Source organism: Perkinsus marinus, assembly GCF_000006405.1.
Source record: "Perkinsus marinus ATCC 50983 genomic scaffold scf_1104296931952, whole genome shotgun sequence".
Taxonomy (NCBI): Eukaryota; Perkinsozoa; order Perkinsida; family Perkinsidae; genus Perkinsus; species Perkinsus marinus.
This window is the reverse complement of record NW_003215582.1, coordinates 621,175-638,369: the sequence shown is the minus strand read 5'-3', so window position 1 is coordinate 638,369 and position 17,195 is coordinate 621,175. Positions and strand designations below refer to the sequence as shown.

At 52.2% G+C, this 17,195-nt stretch overlaps 9 protein-coding genes across 9 annotated transcripts; 7 read left to right on the top strand and 2 right to left on the bottom strand.

Moving 5' to 3' along the window:
- Positions 1-887: 887 nt before the first annotated feature.
- On the bottom strand, positions 888-1,361 carry Pmar_PMAR023725 (conserved hypothetical protein; the record flags this gene model as incomplete). Its single annotated transcript, XM_002785954.1, has 3 exons — positions 888-1,050; positions 1,099-1,187; positions 1,239-1,361. 3 exons carry the CDS (start codon positions 1,359-1,361, stop codon positions 888-890), a joined length of 375 nt encoding a protein of 124 aa, XP_002786000.1.
- Positions 1,362-2,379: 1,018 nt separating this feature from the next.
- On the bottom strand, positions 2,380-4,201 carry Pmar_PMAR023724 (hypothetical protein; the record flags this gene model as incomplete). Its single annotated transcript, XM_002785953.1, has 5 exons — positions 2,380-2,425; positions 2,472-2,629; positions 2,879-3,525; positions 3,851-4,015; positions 4,063-4,201. The coding sequence occupies 5 exons, from the start codon at positions 4,199-4,201 to the stop codon at positions 2,380-2,382; spliced, it is 1,155 nt and encodes a 384-aa protein (XP_002785999.1).
- Positions 4,202-5,166: 965 nt separating this feature from the next.
- Positions 5,167-7,311, top strand: Pmar_PMAR023723 (hypothetical protein; the record flags this gene model as incomplete). Its single annotated transcript, XM_002785952.1, has 6 exons — positions 5,167-5,310; positions 5,365-5,412; positions 5,459-5,646; positions 5,698-5,806; positions 6,965-7,188; positions 7,239-7,311. The coding sequence occupies 6 exons, from the start codon at positions 5,167-5,169 to the stop codon at positions 7,309-7,311; spliced, it is 786 nt and encodes a 261-aa protein (XP_002785998.1).
- A 427-nt stretch (positions 7,312-7,738) lies between these two features.
- On the top strand, positions 7,739-8,067 carry Pmar_PMAR023722 (hypothetical protein; the record flags this gene model as incomplete). Its single annotated transcript, XM_002785951.1, has 2 exons — positions 7,739-7,898; positions 7,940-8,067. 2 exons carry the CDS (start codon positions 7,739-7,741, stop codon positions 8,065-8,067), a joined length of 288 nt encoding a protein of 95 aa, XP_002785997.1.
- A 49-nt stretch (positions 8,068-8,116) lies between these two features.
- Pmar_PMAR023721 (DNA polymerase IV, putative) lies at positions 8,117-10,563 on the top strand (the record flags this gene model as incomplete). The annotated part of the gene is made up of 12 exons (XM_002785950.1): positions 8,117-8,225; positions 8,274-8,334; positions 8,378-8,597; positions 8,641-8,724; positions 8,766-8,951; positions 8,997-9,122; positions 9,166-9,250; positions 9,301-9,479; positions 9,524-9,656; positions 9,700-9,985; positions 10,231-10,357; positions 10,402-10,563. The coding sequence occupies 12 exons, from the start codon at positions 8,117-8,119 to the stop codon at positions 10,561-10,563; spliced, it is 1,758 nt and encodes a 585-aa protein (XP_002785996.1).
- Positions 10,564-10,974: 411 nt separating this feature from the next.
- Pmar_PMAR023720 (hypothetical protein) lies at positions 10,975-11,167 on the top strand (the record flags this gene model as incomplete). Its single annotated transcript, XM_002785949.1, has 1 exon — positions 10,975-11,167. A coding segment is annotated over one exon (193 nt), but the record flags the coding sequence as incomplete, so codon positions are not given.
- Positions 11,168-11,213: 46 nt separating this feature from the next.
- Positions 11,214-12,589, top strand: Pmar_PMAR023719 (hypothetical protein, conserved; the record flags this gene model as incomplete). Its single annotated transcript, XM_002785948.1, has 6 exons — positions 11,214-11,247; positions 11,310-11,421; positions 11,477-11,642; positions 11,750-12,247; positions 12,300-12,362; positions 12,413-12,589. The coding sequence occupies 6 exons, from the start codon at positions 11,214-11,216 to the stop codon at positions 12,587-12,589; spliced, it is 1,050 nt and encodes a 349-aa protein (XP_002785994.1).
- Positions 12,590-12,716: 127 nt separating this feature from the next.
- On the top strand, positions 12,717-14,659 carry Pmar_PMAR023718 (conserved hypothetical protein; the record flags this gene model as incomplete). The annotated part of the gene is made up of 7 exons (XM_002785947.1): positions 12,717-12,874; positions 12,915-13,080; positions 13,122-13,310; positions 13,355-13,511; positions 13,560-13,789; positions 14,230-14,419; positions 14,462-14,659. The coding sequence occupies exons 1-7, from the start codon at positions 12,751-12,753 to the stop codon at positions 14,657-14,659; spliced, it is 1,254 nt and encodes a 417-aa protein (XP_002785993.1). The 5' UTR covers positions 12,717-12,750.
- An 88-nt stretch (positions 14,660-14,747) lies between these two features.
- Pmar_PMAR023717 (WD40 protein Ciao1, putative) lies at positions 14,748-16,734 on the top strand (the record flags this gene model as incomplete). The annotated part of the gene is made up of 12 exons (XM_002785946.1): positions 14,748-14,927; positions 14,973-15,061; positions 15,117-15,219; positions 15,269-15,315; positions 15,373-15,461; positions 15,535-15,659; positions 15,703-15,778; positions 15,839-15,957; positions 16,009-16,123; positions 16,170-16,263; positions 16,313-16,445; positions 16,624-16,734. The coding sequence occupies 12 exons, from the start codon at positions 14,748-14,750 to the stop codon at positions 16,732-16,734; spliced, it is 1,281 nt and encodes a 426-aa protein (XP_002785992.1).
- Positions 16,735-17,195: the final 461 nt, after the last annotated feature.

Sequence of the window (17,195 nt, the reverse complement as noted above, 5' to 3'; positions counted from 1 at the left end):
CTGACTGTTCGTAACTTTACGTACATCGCACGTCGTTGCATGCTGGATGGATGGCAACACTGCCAGACTGTCATCGAGGAGGTCATCTCTTGAGTTCGGTCGAATCGACGGAAGACGGTATGAGATAACATCTTCGCTATGTCTAGCGTTGACTACCGTAGTCACTGCACTGCAGTGTTGGAAACAAGGTTCCCTTTTCTCAACTGAGCTCAGGAGTTTCCTCACTTACTACAGACGTTTACATACGAACTCCGATAGAAGAGGACGGAAACCACCAGGCGTCCCCATATTGTCATCAACAATTGTAGTTGTCCATGGGCGTATCTTCCCACACTGAGTGTAGCAAGCTCAGCTCAAGGTGTTGTACGTGGATAAAGCAGTGATGGCACCATTTTGATGGTGAATGATCGCGGAGCACCCAACGGTGCCTTTTCTTGCAGGAGTGCCCAACCTGCTCATTTCCATTCCCGATATAGTGGAACACTGTATCTCGACTGTTCTAAGTAACTCCTACGCAACACTGCAGGTCTCGACCTCAGAAAGTCCATATAACACGCCTCGAAGAATAGTCGAACAACTATCCAGAAATCAGTCAACATGGCCAGTTCTCCTCGTCAAGCCCCAGATGGAGCACAGGGCATGTCCGCGGTGACTTCCACATGTACCTCATCCGAGTTCCCCAGCCTGCTATAACTCACACTCTCAGAGTAGACTATACATTGTCCCCATGCCCTCAAACTGATGTGTTTTCTGTCAAGATCGCTCTCTATCCCATCACAGTGGTAGTGTCTACAAGTGTCAGTATCGGGATAGAACACTATATTATATTCTCATTGACAACACCGACCATAAAAGATCATCGTTAAGACTATAGAGGAGGAGAATGCTCAGCCATCGCCTTCGTCAAAATCGGCTGGTTTGTCCGGCCCGAACATACACAAGTGGCCGAGTCCTCGAGCCTCCATATCCTCCACCAGGCATGCACGATACTCCTCGAAGTACTCATCACAAGAGAGAGCTAGATCCCCTCGGAGGAACGCATGCCGGTACCTATGATGATTTGCAGAAGTTGTGGTAGTAGTAGCAGTAGGGATGTACCAGTTGTTGAAGCATTGGTCGTATCGATCCTTGAGATGCTTGCACGACTGAATAGCTTCTTTATGAGCATCCGCTACCTTCCGGCCGTCCTACAGCGAGAGGAAATTGATGGATACCCTTGTGCACTATGACGACACTACATTCGGATCAACTTCCTCGACTCTGGCCGCCGATGTCGCCTCCTTTGACGTTGTTGCCTCCTTATTACTGTCCTTCTCTGCACTACCATTATCCTCCTTTTTCCCTCCCCATAACCAACCCATTTTTAGTAAGTCAACTAACGAGGTGACCATCCACCCTCCAGCTCTCCCTCAGGCCCACACTAGCTCAAGTCGAAGACGTCGAGGCGATGGAGACACGACAAATATGACAATATTAAAAGTGTAACGATGCGTACAAAAAGTCAACAAAGTTAATCCTACAACCACGGGCTTGCGTCGAGGTGGTTGGTAGCATATTTAACACTACGAGTGAAGCGTTGGAGTTCCTCCTTACACCGTGTCACCACCCCTCGAAGACGTATCTGCTGTGTAGACAACATGCTCCTGTGATGGGAGCTGACCACCGATGTGGATGGGGATGCCCTCAACTGTCTCGTCGAGGACGCTATGTGATGTCCAATCATTAGCGCGGACTCTAGGAGGACTAAGAGTTCCTCTACGTCCTCCGACCCGAAGGCCTCTAGGTCCCCTATAGCACGGGTCAGCTCAGCCAGGCCCTTTGCATAGGCTTCCTCATCACAACCACCATCCATACTACATATACGGTCGGCAACAGCGACCGCCACATGGGCACTTCCGAGCAGCTTACGGCGTTTGTCTGCTGAACCTTCGATGTCAGGTGATGGGGTCGAACCCGGGTCACTGTTATAGTCACGAAGCCAACCCCATACGTTAGATAGCCATGAAGCATCGTGCATGCCATGATCGCAAGCACTGGCCAAAATTGCACTACTACTTGACGCGCCGAAGGAAGGCGTTACCGAGGCATTGTCAGCGACGAGCTGACCTCCTGGTGTTGGTACACGAAGTAAGGCTTCTGTGGGCTGCCGAGTAACAGGACTACTGTGACGATGCATCAGACCCTTGTCCTTCTCCCTGCCGTCAATGACGATTAGCCGAGGGCTAGACCTATGCTGTTCACTAGATGATGATGACACGCTACTGCCAATAGACTCTCTAGATCTCGAGAAGACCCCCGGCATTTCCATTCGACACTCAGCGACTGTTGGTGGGCCCTGTCGAGGTGGCGGTCGGCCCTCTAGGGCAGCGTGGGTCAGCGCTAGTGCCTCATCTGAGTGAGGATCATCTCGTGGAGTAGCCACAGCCTGCTGTGCCAGGGAAAATATCCTGCTACCAAAGCCAGCCAAGTACTCAGCACTAGCCATAGCGGCCGCCTCGATCCCAGAAGAGAGATCGTCCTCAAGTTGCCCAACATCCCCTGGTGCCCAGAAAGGATGCCTCGTCTCCATCGGCGTACCCAACACGACAGACCCTAGTCGAGCACGAGGCAGTGGGGAGGGAGTATCAGCCTGCGTAGGTACACTGACCACTGCTGATGATGATGGCAACACTTCCTCATTACCTCTCACAGATCCACCAGAAACAGTAGCAGGCGATAGTACAACCCTATACGGAGCCTCAGGCGGCTCGGATCGATGATGGTCCGGAACCATAGCGGGTGCGCTAGACGACGATGATGACGATGATGATGATGATGATAAAGAAGGAGAAGAGGAACTTGTAAGAGATTGCCGAGTAGATTCTGGCGAGTGAGGCACCTCATCAGCTGAACCTCCATGTCGGTTGACGGGGCTATCGCCATCGACGGGCACCCCAACCGAGTCCCCCTCCAATACTGATATCGGCTGGTGCTGCTGCTCCGCTACGGCTGAGACCTTCCTGGACACATCAGTAGACTTTACCATTGCCTCAGCCAGCTGCAATGCCTTGGGAGAAGCCAAGGTCGACTCCTCTCCATTCCCTAAGCTATCCACCAAATCAACCGTCCCTATTCCCTCCAACTCCAGCGGACTGTGGGCAGCAGGAGCATCACCATCTCCACCAGTCTCCACTGGTCCAGCCAAATCGATGAGATCAGCCTCTCCACAACTAGTGCCGGTAATCTCACCCGAGCCGGTAGCCGTACTGCCATTAGCTGCTGATTCAACAATGTTGGAGAACTCCTTCAGTACCATAGGGGATATAGCGCTGTCCTTGTTTATGAAGGTCGGAGTGCCCAACATAGGACACTGAGCATACCAGCCGGCAGTCTCGAGGCAAAGGCCAATGAGGAGCAGCTCCGGAAGGCCCATGTCGTCAGCGCTTGGCTGGGCCCCGAAGACCGCTATGTAGACGGGAACAGAGCACGCAACACAGCGGGATGCAAAGTGAATGAGGGTCTCCTTTGGGAAAGAGGCGAGGGTCTCTACATGGAAGATGAGTAATAGAGCGATATCGCCAGGCTGAGGGAAGATACTATCAAGGTCGAAGGCTGTGGGGCAGGCCGTCGAGTCGTGATGGGAGGAGGCCTCCACAGAGTCAATGAGCTGCTGGATATTTACTAGTCCCAATTTAGGATACTTCAACAGCGCCTCAGGAGGAGAATTCAACCGGACTTCAACGCTGGCGGATGAAAGCGTGGACTCCGGCAGATGTAACGGAAGTGTGGTAAGAAACTCGCGAAGGGATGTGGTTAATATAGTGCCTTACACAAACTCCTTCGCCACAATCGATCTTGCTACTCTTACTACCATATTTAGCTCGTATTCCCCAGCCTAGTCCATCGTGATCGTTGCAATGCAGAGTACCCATCCCTCCATTGGCAGTGAGCTTAGTAGTCCTCTCCCTGACCAGTTCAGCCACCCGGTGTCGGCGCTCTTGTTTGGAAAGGACGGATAGTCGCAGCCAAGTTGATCCTGAGAGGGACATTCAATACTCACGAGGATACGTTGATGACTATTACCACTCTCGCATTCCTTGAGGACTTGCTCCCTGATGTCAGCCTCCAACTCTGCCCTAGTACATAGGGGAGCGCGCAGCCTTGGATTGCCGCTGTCGATATAGAGTAGGATCCTATCGGGTCCATTGACGCTGATGGACATGGAAAAATGAAGGGCTGAGCCGATCGATGGAGGAATAGTGATAATGTCATCACAGTAAGGCAACAACAGAGGCGGTAAGAGCAGGGGTGGGCGTAAGCCAGCAGCAGATGCCACGATAGTTGACTGTGGCCATGGGAGACACTCTGTGTTCAACTGGGCTCTGGGCGACACCACTACGTCGCAGGAGAGGCAAACAACAGAGGTGTTGATAAGGGGGATGCGGGGAGACGAAGACGTAGAGACATCGTCATCAGTGTATTATGCACACACTACACCTTTCCCCTCCAAGTTTGACAAGTGAACGCATAAGTTCGACAGCGTTACACGCAAGAATGTCAGCGTGCTATACAAGTTTGACACCTCCCCAGATGTTACATTCAAGTTCGCCAGAGTGACATTCAAGTTTGATACCATCCTTTGAGGTTATATTCGAGTTCCACACTATTGAAAGCAAGCTTGACACGGCCAGAAATGTTTTATACAACTTTGACAATAAACGCCCAAGTTTGACACTTCAACGCAACAGGGAAAAGTAGCAAAGACGAAAAATACTCCTATGCTACTCATCCCTGTTGCGCGCTGACACGGTGTGGTACGCTAACTTTCTTGCGTGTAACGCTGCCAAACTTGGATGGGAAAAGGTGTAGTATTGGTGGTAAAGCCCTACAGCGGAGTCGTGAACAATTGACCGTATACGAGTAGCATAAAGCCTATAGGGGGAACCAGCGTCGATAGGTCTAACTCATCCTATGAAAATAATGGTCCTCATACATCAGTAATAGGGTTACAGTGGCCTCTACCTACGCCCATAAAGGGAAAGGGGACGAGGAGCACCTACGACCACGACACGACGTGGTGTTGTGACGATCATGCACGCATGCACAAGAAAAAGCGTACGGCCGATAATCTCGTAGCATTTTGCGCTGTTGGCCTAGTCAATTGCCCCTCTGTATTTCATCATAATAATGAGTGGTCCAGAAGATGCCACTGATGGGAGGAAATGGGGTACTCTATGGCAGAGTGGTCAAGACTTGGCGGCGGCCTTGCAGAGGCACTCACAGGACGTTGCTGCCAAAATACAGGTCCAGGCTCATGACCTAGCCAATCAAGTACTACTATCAGGATGCCCACTCTCCCTAGCTAGACGATGAGGCCCTTCTTAGGTATCCTCTATGGAATGGGGAGATAAAGTGACCACAGCTGTCCAACAGGTAGTGGAGAAGGTGGTAGTGATGGTCAAAATGTAGTCTTTAGTAGGCCGCTGAGACTCTCCATCGCGCAACGGCAGCCGCTGACTCACCCACCGAGAAGCTTAGCAGAAGGAACTCTATTATACAGCTGGCTGATCGGATATTCATAATACCCTTCCCTGAGAAAAATAGGGCCGCCTCAATTGCCGCGGCCCTTCCTGGCAATTGCAAGATTTTCAACATGTCGGAACGGAGGTCGGCTTTCGAGGAATCTTAGGTCGAAGTTTACCCATGATGGTTTACTAGGTACGATCCTTCAGAGGTGTTCCCAACGATGTCAGTAGTAGTGGAGGATATTACATTCCCTGGCCTACCCTACCCACCTCTTATCGAAACAGCTCAGATCTGTCTTCAAGTAGAGGAGTGGCTCAGTTCAGATCAAACACGATGTGTTGCGGTAGTAGTGCTGGGTCGACAGATCATAACCATAGACCACCTTGGGGTAGTTACACTGCATACCTAGTGGCCTACCTACTCGTACGGCTGTAGTATCGGCGTGCTTACTCTTCTGGTTATTCCCTGCCGACTACAGCCACCCTCTGGAAGCAGTACCCAGAGTATGCAAGGCTCTACGGTTGAAGGAGGACGACCTATTGCCGAGTCAGAGACGGTAGTAACTGTACTTTACTGTAGTACGGTAATAGCCCCTCCATGGTAGGTATCTCTCCCACTTTTACCGATGCATTTGCAGTAGTAGTATTAGTGATGAGGACAGCACTGACTCTACCGTGGGAGGGGATTACCTCACCCCTCTACCAGTCATTATGAAGATCGTTGAGGTCGTTGTGATGGCAAATGATAATTGCGATAGTGGTAATACGCGAAGCGAAGCGCTGTCTATTCCTCAGTGTTGCCTTGTAGACAGCACTCCTCTGGCCAACTCCACATCCAAGGTCGGATGGAGGCCCTATCTAGACCTATGGCAGCAGGGACGGAAATTGTATTCAAGTTGGGAACCCGTAGGGGACCATTCAGCACCAGCTAAGAGGTCAAGAGTAGACGAGCCCATCCTCACCTTTACCATACCTAATGGGGGTATACCTGTTAGCGAGGATGTAGTATTATGAGGGAGGGTTACTGAGTATCTCCTGTCGCAGGTCATTCTTAGGCTGCGGACCTACCCTGGGCCTCATACAGTGTTCCGTGTCCCTCTCCCATGCCCAGGGGTACTCTATCACGACCAGGCTACGCGTATATCACTTACTAGGGCCGACTTGGATAGCGGTGTTTTGTCGGAATTCGTGGATAACGTGGAAGTGCTCCTCTCCTTTTATGGTAGTGTTACTCTAGTATTGAGGGAGGGGCGGTAGTCTTGGTCGAGTCAAGATACACATGTCGATGACCATAGCCCAACGATACAGAATGCTCGGCAAGTCCTTGTTGATTGTCGGACCGGTTTTACGCGGCATTACACAGAGGACATCACGAAGGGTGGTAGCAGTAGGAGCAGATCCGGTCAGGAGGAGGAGGAGGTGTGTCGCTCTATTGGTGAAGGCTCGGTAGATGCTATTAGTGTCAGAAGGGCTCTCATAGAAGCCAGGGGGAGGCTGTTGTTAGTGACGGGGAGATCAGTGCTGAGGTCACTGCAGTTGTCGAGCCTCGAGTAGCCGAGACCGAGCAGCCCCCTGCCGACACGGAGGGCGATACAGAGGCTGGTGTTGGCAGCTCTCATGAGGGGGAGATGACCATACCGCTCGAGTCGCCAGTTGATGATGCAGATCTTGGTCTGGAGGATCTGTAATAGGAGGGGGGATGGGGCTAGGTGTCGATGGTATTGTGGTGATCAGGTATGGTTTAACAGAAGTGGATTATACAGCATGGGATGTCCCAGATGGCAACTCGCCTGAGCACTCGCTGTGATTCTCCCGATACTACTTTTATTTTCAAGAGGAGGCTGCAGTATGAGAGAAGCTACTGGTGCTACTATTGTTATCATTTTCATTATCACAAAATTGTCGTCTAGTGACCATTAACCCCTCGTAATATTGATTGTGAGGTTGTGCCCCCCGTCACAGTTCTTATCCTCTCAGTAGAGAGGGCTCGTACTGCTCAGCGGCTGGAGTCGTGCTGAATGTGTGTAGATGGCGCTGCTTGCGTTGACCAGTGATCATGGGAGGGGTTTCATCAACACTATCTGCAGGATGATGCTCCAGAGGAGAGTATTACTATTGTAAAACTCCACACTTTGGGTGTTGCCGTGGACCGCTCTCGCTGTTATTCGGACTGCCGGGCTTGTATATTGTCAAGGAGAATATTCTGCAGAATTCTCGAGGGGTAGTTTATATTAATGGACTCGGCAAGGGGGGTTGGAGAAACGGAGGGGAGCACTTGCAAGGAGGAGAAGGCCGATAAGTCTCATCTGTATGTATTCACAGCTCACAAGGGCGGGATGGATGATGTGGATAAAGAGCTGCAATTGAAGGTCATTGAGGAGATGAGCAAGAATAGTAGTAGAGGAGGGTAGTAGGACTGGTGATGGGAGTAGTAGGCACACATCATGCTGCAGCCTTGAGGAAAGATAGGAAAGTTGATGAACGTATAGAGGCTATCAAGGAAGCTGTTGGGTCAATGACTAAACAGGAAAAGGAACAGAGAGAGGCGGAGAAGGATGCGTAGGGAAGTTGGCACGTTTTTATACCATATTTTCGCCACTTCAAGTATCATAATGGCTGCGAGAAGGCATTGTGCCTGCGAGTCGGAACGATGGTGCTGTGTGATCGATATGGATATGTTCTATGCTGCTGTGGAGATAAGAGACGACCCTTCCCTTCATGGTACTACCATTCCTAGCTCAACTCTCGTCAGCCTTTCGCTCTGTCCAGACGTCCCTCTCGCGGTGGGCGGCGACGCAATGATATCAACCGCGAACTACGTCGCTCGGAAGTGAGTCAATCTCAATGGAGTCTTCTGAGGCGCTCTATTGCAGGTATGGAGTCCGCGCGGCGATGCCCGGCTTTATAGCACGTGAGCTGTGTCGGCGACAAGGCGTAGAATTGAGGTTGGAAGGGCCCTCTGGGGTTGTGGTGATGATGGAGGGGGGCCTCAGGTTCAAGCCTGTGGACATGCCCCGTTATCAAGCTGCTAGTAAGATCTTCAAGGATACAGTATCGCTCTATGGCCCTATGAAGATGCTCTCGTTAGATGAGGTAGTAGTTGTAGTAGTGGTAGGGGTCGGCTGAGGTCACTTAGGCGTACATTGATATTACTGCAAAAGTGGCAGAGGCAGCGATGGTGGATGAGAGTATAAGTGAGGTAGAAGCTGCATCTTTGCTGGTAGTCGCTACGGCGTTTTGTGAATACAAGAGTACTAGCAGGTCTCCCGTATGCGGGAGGAGGTCTGTGAGAAGAGTAGTGGCCTCACATGTAGTGCGGGTATAGCTAGAGGATGCTTCCGTCTGGCCAAGATGGCATCTGATGTTAATAAGCCCAATGGCCAGTTTATGGTACCAACGACGACCCAAGGGATGCTGGAGTGGCTACATAGCATGCCAATCCGGAAGGTGCTGCCCTAAGCGGTATAGGAGATTGGGAAAGTCTCCAGTTAGTTGCATGGTGTTGGACGAGTTAGCGAACGAGAGCTCAGCGCTGGACTAGGCATCCATAAGGTTGGTGATATCATCATCAAAGCGGCGGAGTTACTTCACGCGATGTCTAGTAGTGGAGGTCATTGGGTAGGAGATGCAGCTCGGATTCCGTCACGCGCCACGAAATTAGCTCATCGATGCAGCCATGGGGGTGACCGATATGGAGGATGTTACTGCAGCCGCCGAGTCGGGACCGAAGTCCATCAGCCAGGAACGTAGGGCCTGGTAGACTGGTGAGCCTTGGATGCCCTCCTCCCCCCCTCAGGGTCGCTATCAACGGCGAAGTCCGGCTCAGCCGCCTACCTCCATGAGGTCCTTGAGGAACTATGTTCACAGGTTATGGAGCTGTGTGCTGAAAAGGAGCAGTATGGTCGCTGTGTGACGGTGAAGCTGAAGACGTTCGAATGGGATGTGAAGCAGAAGTCCAATACCCTGAAGAGGGAGGTAGGAGGGTCTTGATGTGGGCTAGAGGGCACCCAGGGCTCTAGGTTCGAAGCGGGAGGCTCTTATATGAGGCAGCGAGTGAGCTGATGAGTACAGCCTTGGCGACTCTAAAGAAGCCTATTCGGTTGCTGGGAGTGAGGGTCTCCTCCTTCCAGACGGCTGTGCCCCAGGGGCAGAGTACTGCGTGAGAATGTCGGGCCCCCTATAGAGCTCCTCGCAGGTACTCTTGGGGACTTTCTAGCTGCACATAAGGCCAGTAGTAGCAGGGTGGCGGTGGATGAGTGCATTACTGTTGAGAGCCATGAACATGGGGGGATAGGCGAGGCGTGGAGCTGTAGTGTCTGCACCTTCCTCAACAAGGCAACGGATCGGAGATGCGAGATGTGCCATGAGAATCGAGTCGGCCCAGTAGCTGAGCTGGGGAGTAGTCGTGGTAGCAAAAGGCCTATGCTGGAAGGTGGGGGCAGTAGGGCTAGGAAGGTCCACAAGAAGGGTGCTATAGAGAGGTACGTGACAAGAAGGGCCCCCTCTAGTAGCAAGGGGTCTGGCATGGTTATAGACCTCACACAGGATTGAAGAAGAGGCGAGGGATGGTGTACTGAGTAGGACAAGGCCGAGGGGAGGCCAGGGGCGACCACTAATTCGGGTGAATGTAGCTGCATTTTTACTGAGCTTTTGCCACGGTTGGGGAGTTGTGTTGGTAGTAGGTGGGGCTATTGGGACTCAGTCGTCGTTTTCCGTCTATGTTCAGCCGTAGGCGCTCGGGCAATACCACAGCGAGGGAAGAGCCTTCGACAGCAGCTCCTCAGCATGAGGATGATGGAGGGAAGGATGCGGGTGGAGGGTCCTCTACTGTCGCGGACCCTCCTCCTCAAGTGGTGGGATATGCCCCAGCTTCCCGAGGAAAGGAGGCCCTTAGCAGGCACCGATGGTCGGGTGGGCCACAGCTGGAAGCGGCTCCCAAGGAGGAAAGAGGCGTACTGCTGCTGCTACTGCCGCCCTGGATGATGATGAGGATGACGACGATGGTATACCTATCATACCGGACCTAGAGGAGGAAGAGGAGGAGGACATGACCAGGTAGCCGTGGTAGTCAGATGTTGACGATGCCGTCTAGGCAAGTGGCGGCCCCTCCGACGGACTATGCCTTACGTCTGAAGACCCAACAGGAGCTTCGGGAGGCAGCTGCCTCATCATCATCAGCAACTGATAGTAAGAGTATAGATTTGCTCACTTGCTCTTCCGTGGAGTACCGCTCCTTCTCGGCATCGTGGGTCGAGTCATGAGCCTCCTCGTTTGAAAAGTCTCCCCTTAAAACACCACCGCTGTCCTGTGACACTTCTCGTCGTTCCAGAGAAATCATCGAGCTTGTACCCTTTGAACCCCCACCCAGAGCCGGGGATAGACCTCTCGGTTTTGTTTGAGATGCTCCTATCCCCAGAGGAAGTCGAGGTAAAGGCCGCTGTAGTTACGCTAGTAATCCCTTTCGTTTCAGGAGGATAATGAAGTATGGGACCACGAGCAACTCCTAAAGGAAATGGCTGCCGAGTTCGCTGCTATGGAGAGGAGTCCGCCCGCCACAGCTCCTGCTCGTCTTGCTTGCTTTATCCACCTCTACTCGATTCAGGTTCCTCCTCCCAGCCACGCGTGGATACGGCCAGAGAGGCTAAGGCTTCGTCGTAGTGACGGTATTGCTAGCATGCATATGTCGTTACTGGTGCTTTCCATTGAGCCATGGTCCCCTGTTGTGGTGTTTGGGGCGGCAGAGGTGTACGTCACTGTGTCCCTCAGTGGGTATGTCATCATCAGTCTCCACCAATAGCCCATCAGCTCTCGACAGTGAGTCCGTCAAGGAGGATGTGCCCCCCTTCGACGCCCCTGTGGAGTCCAATAGGCAGCGGAAACGGAATAAGAGGAGGGAGCAGAAGAAGGAGAAGTGGCTGTGAGTCGGAAAGCCTCCTTCTGATGGAGGAGCGACTGATTGAGAGTACCTTCAGACGGAAGAAGAGCAGTCATGGTGGCGCTAGCAGTAGCCCTACCGAAGGGTCTGCTGACCAAGCAGCTTGTGATGGAGGCCGCAGTACCACCCAGAATCCACTCCGTAGGGAGAGGAACGCTATGATGAGGGCCGACACCGAGGCCAAGGCGTTGATGAGCCCACTGGTGAGTCTTATTCGCCTCATCCCGCTGTATTCCTCGAGGGCCCTGCTGGTCGGAATTCTACAGGGTGATGTTGTTGTCCTTGTATCGATGAGCTGTTGTTTTGTTAGATACTCTTCGACTGTGAGTTCCGTGCAGAGATGCATACTAGGGAGAATACATCCCTGGCCCAACAGCTAATGTTCTGTTATGGCGCGAATAAGAAGTGTGAATGGCCTCTTAGACTCGTCACCGCGTGCCCTCAAGACGGCGACATGCATCGGGTAGGTCATATCCCTCTCCCTGCCCCGCTTGCTATGGTCGTGCCCTATCAGCACTTGAAGAAGAACAGCGGCCTTTCCCAGTGGACATGCTTCACGTTGGACCATCGTCCTCTACGTACCATATGTGCCGACCAGCAACAACAGCAGCAGCGACAAGTTGTGTACCTCACGGCCGACTCTGAGGATACCATGTGGTCCTTTGAGCCCGACACTGTCTACATTATAGGAGGACTGGTTGACAAGAATCGTCATAAGAACATCACCAAAGACAAGGCTGCTGAGTTGGGCCTCAGGACGGCCCGATTGCCTCTAGGGGAAGTGGTCGATATGGGAGACCATTCCAAGGTCAGCCGCCAGCGTCAGCAGCAGCATCGATAGTAGTTGTATAGCGTGGTAGGTGCTCACCGTGAACCACGTGTTGGAGATTATGGCACATCTATGGCAGCATCAACGGAGCAAGGTGAGGCCTGGAAGCTGCCAGATTCGTCCACTCGAGGAGCCTTCTCTCAGAAATCCGTCACGGAAGAGGATTGGCGAGAAGTATGTCTAGAGTGTCTACCAGGACGGAAGAAGAAGAAGGTGGGTGATGCCAATAGCGACGGGGCCGGCTCATCACCGCAGACTAAACGACAGAAAGTATCTACGACTGATGAGGATGATGGTGAGGGAGAGGCCTCTCCAGTGTAGTCCTCTCCTGCCCGACGTAGCAGTCTACGTTTCATAACAATGTTTCCTCAAGCTCGATATCGCTGTTGTTCTTGGGGGTCTCATTGGATGGGATGGAGTCGATATAGTGTTATCCCTACGAGCCTATGAGTGAGCGACCGACGAGTCAGGGAGGGTCTCCTATGAAAAGGCCTAGAGTGGACTCGGGGAGGGGTCAGGGGGTTAACAGGAGAGAAGGCGGTGGCGAGGCTGTGGTCCAAGAAGGGCATCACTTCCACAGCAAGAATAAGTTGGCTAGAGCTGTTGGTAGGCCTTCCTTCTTCAAAGGTATCCAATTTAGTGACAGGTTCTGTAAATGAGGAGTGTACAGTATTCATGTCGGGCCTCCCCTTTACAACTAAGGAGAGTGATATTGAGAATGCACTCAGTGAGGCAGCAGCAGCAGCAGCTGTGGAGGAGGTCGCCTCCCAGCAGGAGGTCGCTGATCAGGACAACTCCGGTAAACCTTCGAGGTGAGTCGACGCTCTCTACGAAGCCGACATTCCGTTCTCAGGGACAGCGTCCTCCCGCTGAAGCCTACAGCCATTCGGCTGGTCAGAGACCGCCTAGGCCATCTGAAGGGCTTCGCTTACGTCGACTTTGCATCCCATAGTCAAGCCCAGCGGGCAGCCACTTTGATGGACAAGAAAGTCCTGCATGGCAACAAAATATTTGCTCGGATATCCCGTCCGACCAAGCCACTGTGAGTCCCTGACGGTCTACATTAGCATTCAAGACACATGACAGGTTCGAGCCGACTACTCTGGTCATGGCACCGGAGGAGGCCGCAGACCAATCTGAGGTCTCACTGGACGCCTCCAGGATCCTGGCTGCCCTCCATAGTGTGGGGTGCCCTGGGGAGAGTGTCACCTATCCTCGGAACCCGGATGCACACCTCTGCTATGTCGGTTGTAGTTCCTCCTCTCATCGCAGTACATGGGCTGAATCGTAGGTGCACTTTGGCAAACCTGAGGAGGCTGACAAGTGCCTGGCCTTGGAGAGTCTACGCCTGGAGGGTGATGATGGTCCAGTGTTGAGGATAGAAAGGAGCATACCGAAGAAGGCCCCCAATATGGGGTCTAAGGCCCCACAGCCGAAGGACAAGAAGGCGTTATTGGAATATAAGACGTCAGGCAAACGAGAACGGACACTGTTCGTCCAGAACTTGTCCTTTGAAACGGAGTAAGCAATTTGGTGTTGGAGGAATGTATGCTCGCTCTCCTCACCTGAACTTAGAAGAGTTTTCTCACTACAGTGAGTTCGATTTTAATAGTCCGAAATGAGAAAATGTTGCAACTTCGCTAATTCGAGGATTAGGAATCTGAAACGGATGATGATTATACATATTATTATATTGCTTACTTATAGACCTCTAAATCTTAGAGGTTTCAGATTCCTAATCGCCGAATTAGCGAAGTTGCAACATTTTCTCATTTTGGACTATTAAAATCGAACACACTGTATATCATGAAAATTCACACGAATTCACGAAGTACACGGCAGCCAATGAGGAATTCCCAAAATTTCCTCACTCACCAACACATGTAGTTGAACATGTGCATGGAAGCGATGTCAATCCCTTCCCTTCAGCGGGCTCTGTCTATGGATGGTATCCTCCTCAGCGAGAATACCCTACAGAGCTTCGTCGGGTGGTCTATGGCCGAGCAAGGCCTGGTGACAGCATGCCTCATAGTTCGCAATAAGAGAGGTAAATCCAGAGGATTCGCCTATCTAGAGCTGGCCACCAAGGAGGCCGCTGAGAAGGTCGCCGAGGCCATCAATGGGTGTGAGCTCAACGGTCGTGCTATAAAAGTAGTACACCTCCTTGGTACTACATATAGCTCACTCGATCAGGTGTCCCCCAGCGACCGGCCCATAACTAGCAAAGCCCATCCTATGGACGGTGTGGAACCCCAGCCTGCTGCTACTATGAAGGAAGCACAGCCAGCTGTGGAGGAAGCGAGTCAGCAGCAGCAGCAGGAGCAGCAGCCTCCCAAGGCTATGATGAGCAACTCGGACTTCAGGGCTTGGCTGCTCGGTGGTTCCAGTTGATTGTGGTTAGTACGCACTATCCTTCACCATGGTCTTGCGTTATGGAGAACTCGGGATGAGCTACCTCTCCCATGGCAGTTTGGTTTTCATGTCGGCGGCGGCCTCGACGTTAGGGACTTCATTGAGCTGTATCGACACCCAGTCAGTCCGCAGTGGAGTCCTGTGGTCGGCAGCCTGGCGACCGGCCCATCCCGGAGCCCCTCTGTTGGCTGTGTGTGGACAAAGGCCCGATATACTGCTGTATACCATACAGTATCCTGAGGGAGAGGTCATTTGACTTACCTTTATTCTACCATCACATTCCCTGTTGCAGGACGCTGCTACTCCCAAGCTGACGCTGGTGAAGACCATCACCACCAACCACACTCGGACGCTACGGCGAGTCAATTGGCTCCAAGACGGGTGAGCCTACTACCATGCGTCCTCCGTCTGCCTTTCTGATGCTTTTGCTCCTCAGGAAGACGTTGGTGGTGGCATGCTTCGATGCTTCAGTGTCACTATGGGCTGTAGAAGGTTCCAATCCAGACGAGTTGTTGGTCCGTCACAAGGCTACCATACAGGTGAGCTCCTCCTCCTCCTTCTGCTGCGCTCCCATATCCCTCAACTCAGGGCCACGAGAATGAAGTGAAGAATGCATGCTTCAGTCCTAGTGGCAAGTAAGAGCGTGACACTACCCTCTAGAGGTTATTGTCTTCATAAGACCCTCGTCGCAGGTACCTAGCCACGTGTAGCCGCGACAAGACCATATGGGTGTGGGAGGAGTGTGATGTCCTGCCCGACCGTCAAGTTGACGACGACTATGGTGAGTGATCCCCTGGGATCATCTAGTGTCTGTGGCACTCTGTTGGTATGTTTAGAGGACACTCCCTTGGGAGGGGCTGAGATCGACTTCGAGTGTGTTGGCATACTACAGGCTCACAGCCAGGATGTTAAGTCTGTGGCTTGGCATCCCTGGGTTGACAATGTACTCTTTAGTGCTAGCTACGATGATACGATACGAGTAGGTCTACTGCGAGGCTGTTGTGACCATCCAAGTTGCTCAGGTGTGGTCTCGCCCGCCTGAGGGTGGCGGTGGTGATGATGATTGGCATTGCATTCAGACTTTGAAGGGGAATGAAAGTGAGTGTGGCCTGTTGCTGTCATCACTAATCCATGCCAGCATTCTTTCCTCTCTTTCAGCGACAGTGTGGAACATATCCCTAATCGATGCGGGTTCGCAACCGCTGATGCTATCAGTGGCTGGTGATGGTGCGATAAAGGCCTGGTTACAGCAACCCAATCAGGATGCCTCAATACAGGTGCCTTCAACCTACCATATACTATCGTTACTCCCCCTCTCTCTGTCTCAGCTGCCACAGGGTCCCTTGGGTCTGGCCAATTGGTACACAGCCCAAACCTTCACTGGGTATTCCAAGAGTGAAGCCGTGAGGGTGGAGGCGGATCTACCTACGTGGGGATGCGTTGGTAGGTTGGCCATTCGTAGCCATGGTCCAGATGGTGTTTGGAGTAGATACCGTCAGAGTGGGCAACGGGTTGCCAGTATACGATATGGATACTGTCTTGGACCCCTCGGATGGTACCATCATCGCTGCAACAGCTGGCGGGTGAGTTCTCCATGACGGCCGCTATCGAGATTGAAAGTCCTTGTCTCAGCGATAACTCGGTACGGATATTCGCCTACACCTTGTCGAGCACTGGTGGAAGGATGTCGGCTCGGCATGAGGAGCTGGCCAACTCTGCCAAGCTCATGGGACGGAGGCAAACACATACTAGTGATGTTAACAGCGTAAGCCTCTCAGCAATTAGGCCATTTCGGTATGGTTCAGCCGAGTGCTAACCAGTTTAACGGTTAAACTTAACCAGTTTAACTAGGCCCCAGTTAAACTTTAACTAGGGCCTAGTTAAACTTTAACCAGCAACCAGGGTCTCCCAGTTTCATGGACTACGCGATCGGCATCTTTTAGGTCGCCTTTCTCCCCGAGAGACAAGCGGATGGCGCCTGGTTGCTGGCTAGTGCTAGCGATGATGAGAGCGTTAAGTTATGGAAGGTCAGCCGTCCTCAAGATTCGTTCTGAGCCTTCAAGATACTGCAAAAGGCATATCAGCTATATCGCCGTACCATTTTCGTAACACTTTAACTCTGTGTAGAGTAGTGCTCAGTGTTTCCCTATCTACCATGTTGGGTTGCTATGTTCGGTAGTCCTTATCGGTCCACCTCGCTTAGGGAGGCTCTGTGCTCTGTTATTACGCCAGCGTTGACGAGCAGAGAGTGTAGTGGTAGAAGCGGGGTACTACTACCTTTACGGTAGGGGCTTGAACTTGCCAATAACTTCAACCCATCGTGAGTGCAGCAGAAGCCTCTTTGACTCGAACGGTGAAGCCCGAGCCATTGTTGGAAAGTCTCGCCAGAGGCTAGGGTCAACTCCAGAGGAAGTGATTCGATGGGCGAGCGAGGTCGGATCGCCGCCATGGTCCGAGTCCTAGCGTGAAATTGAGACTGAAACTAGAATTTATATTTCCCCAACGAGATGATATA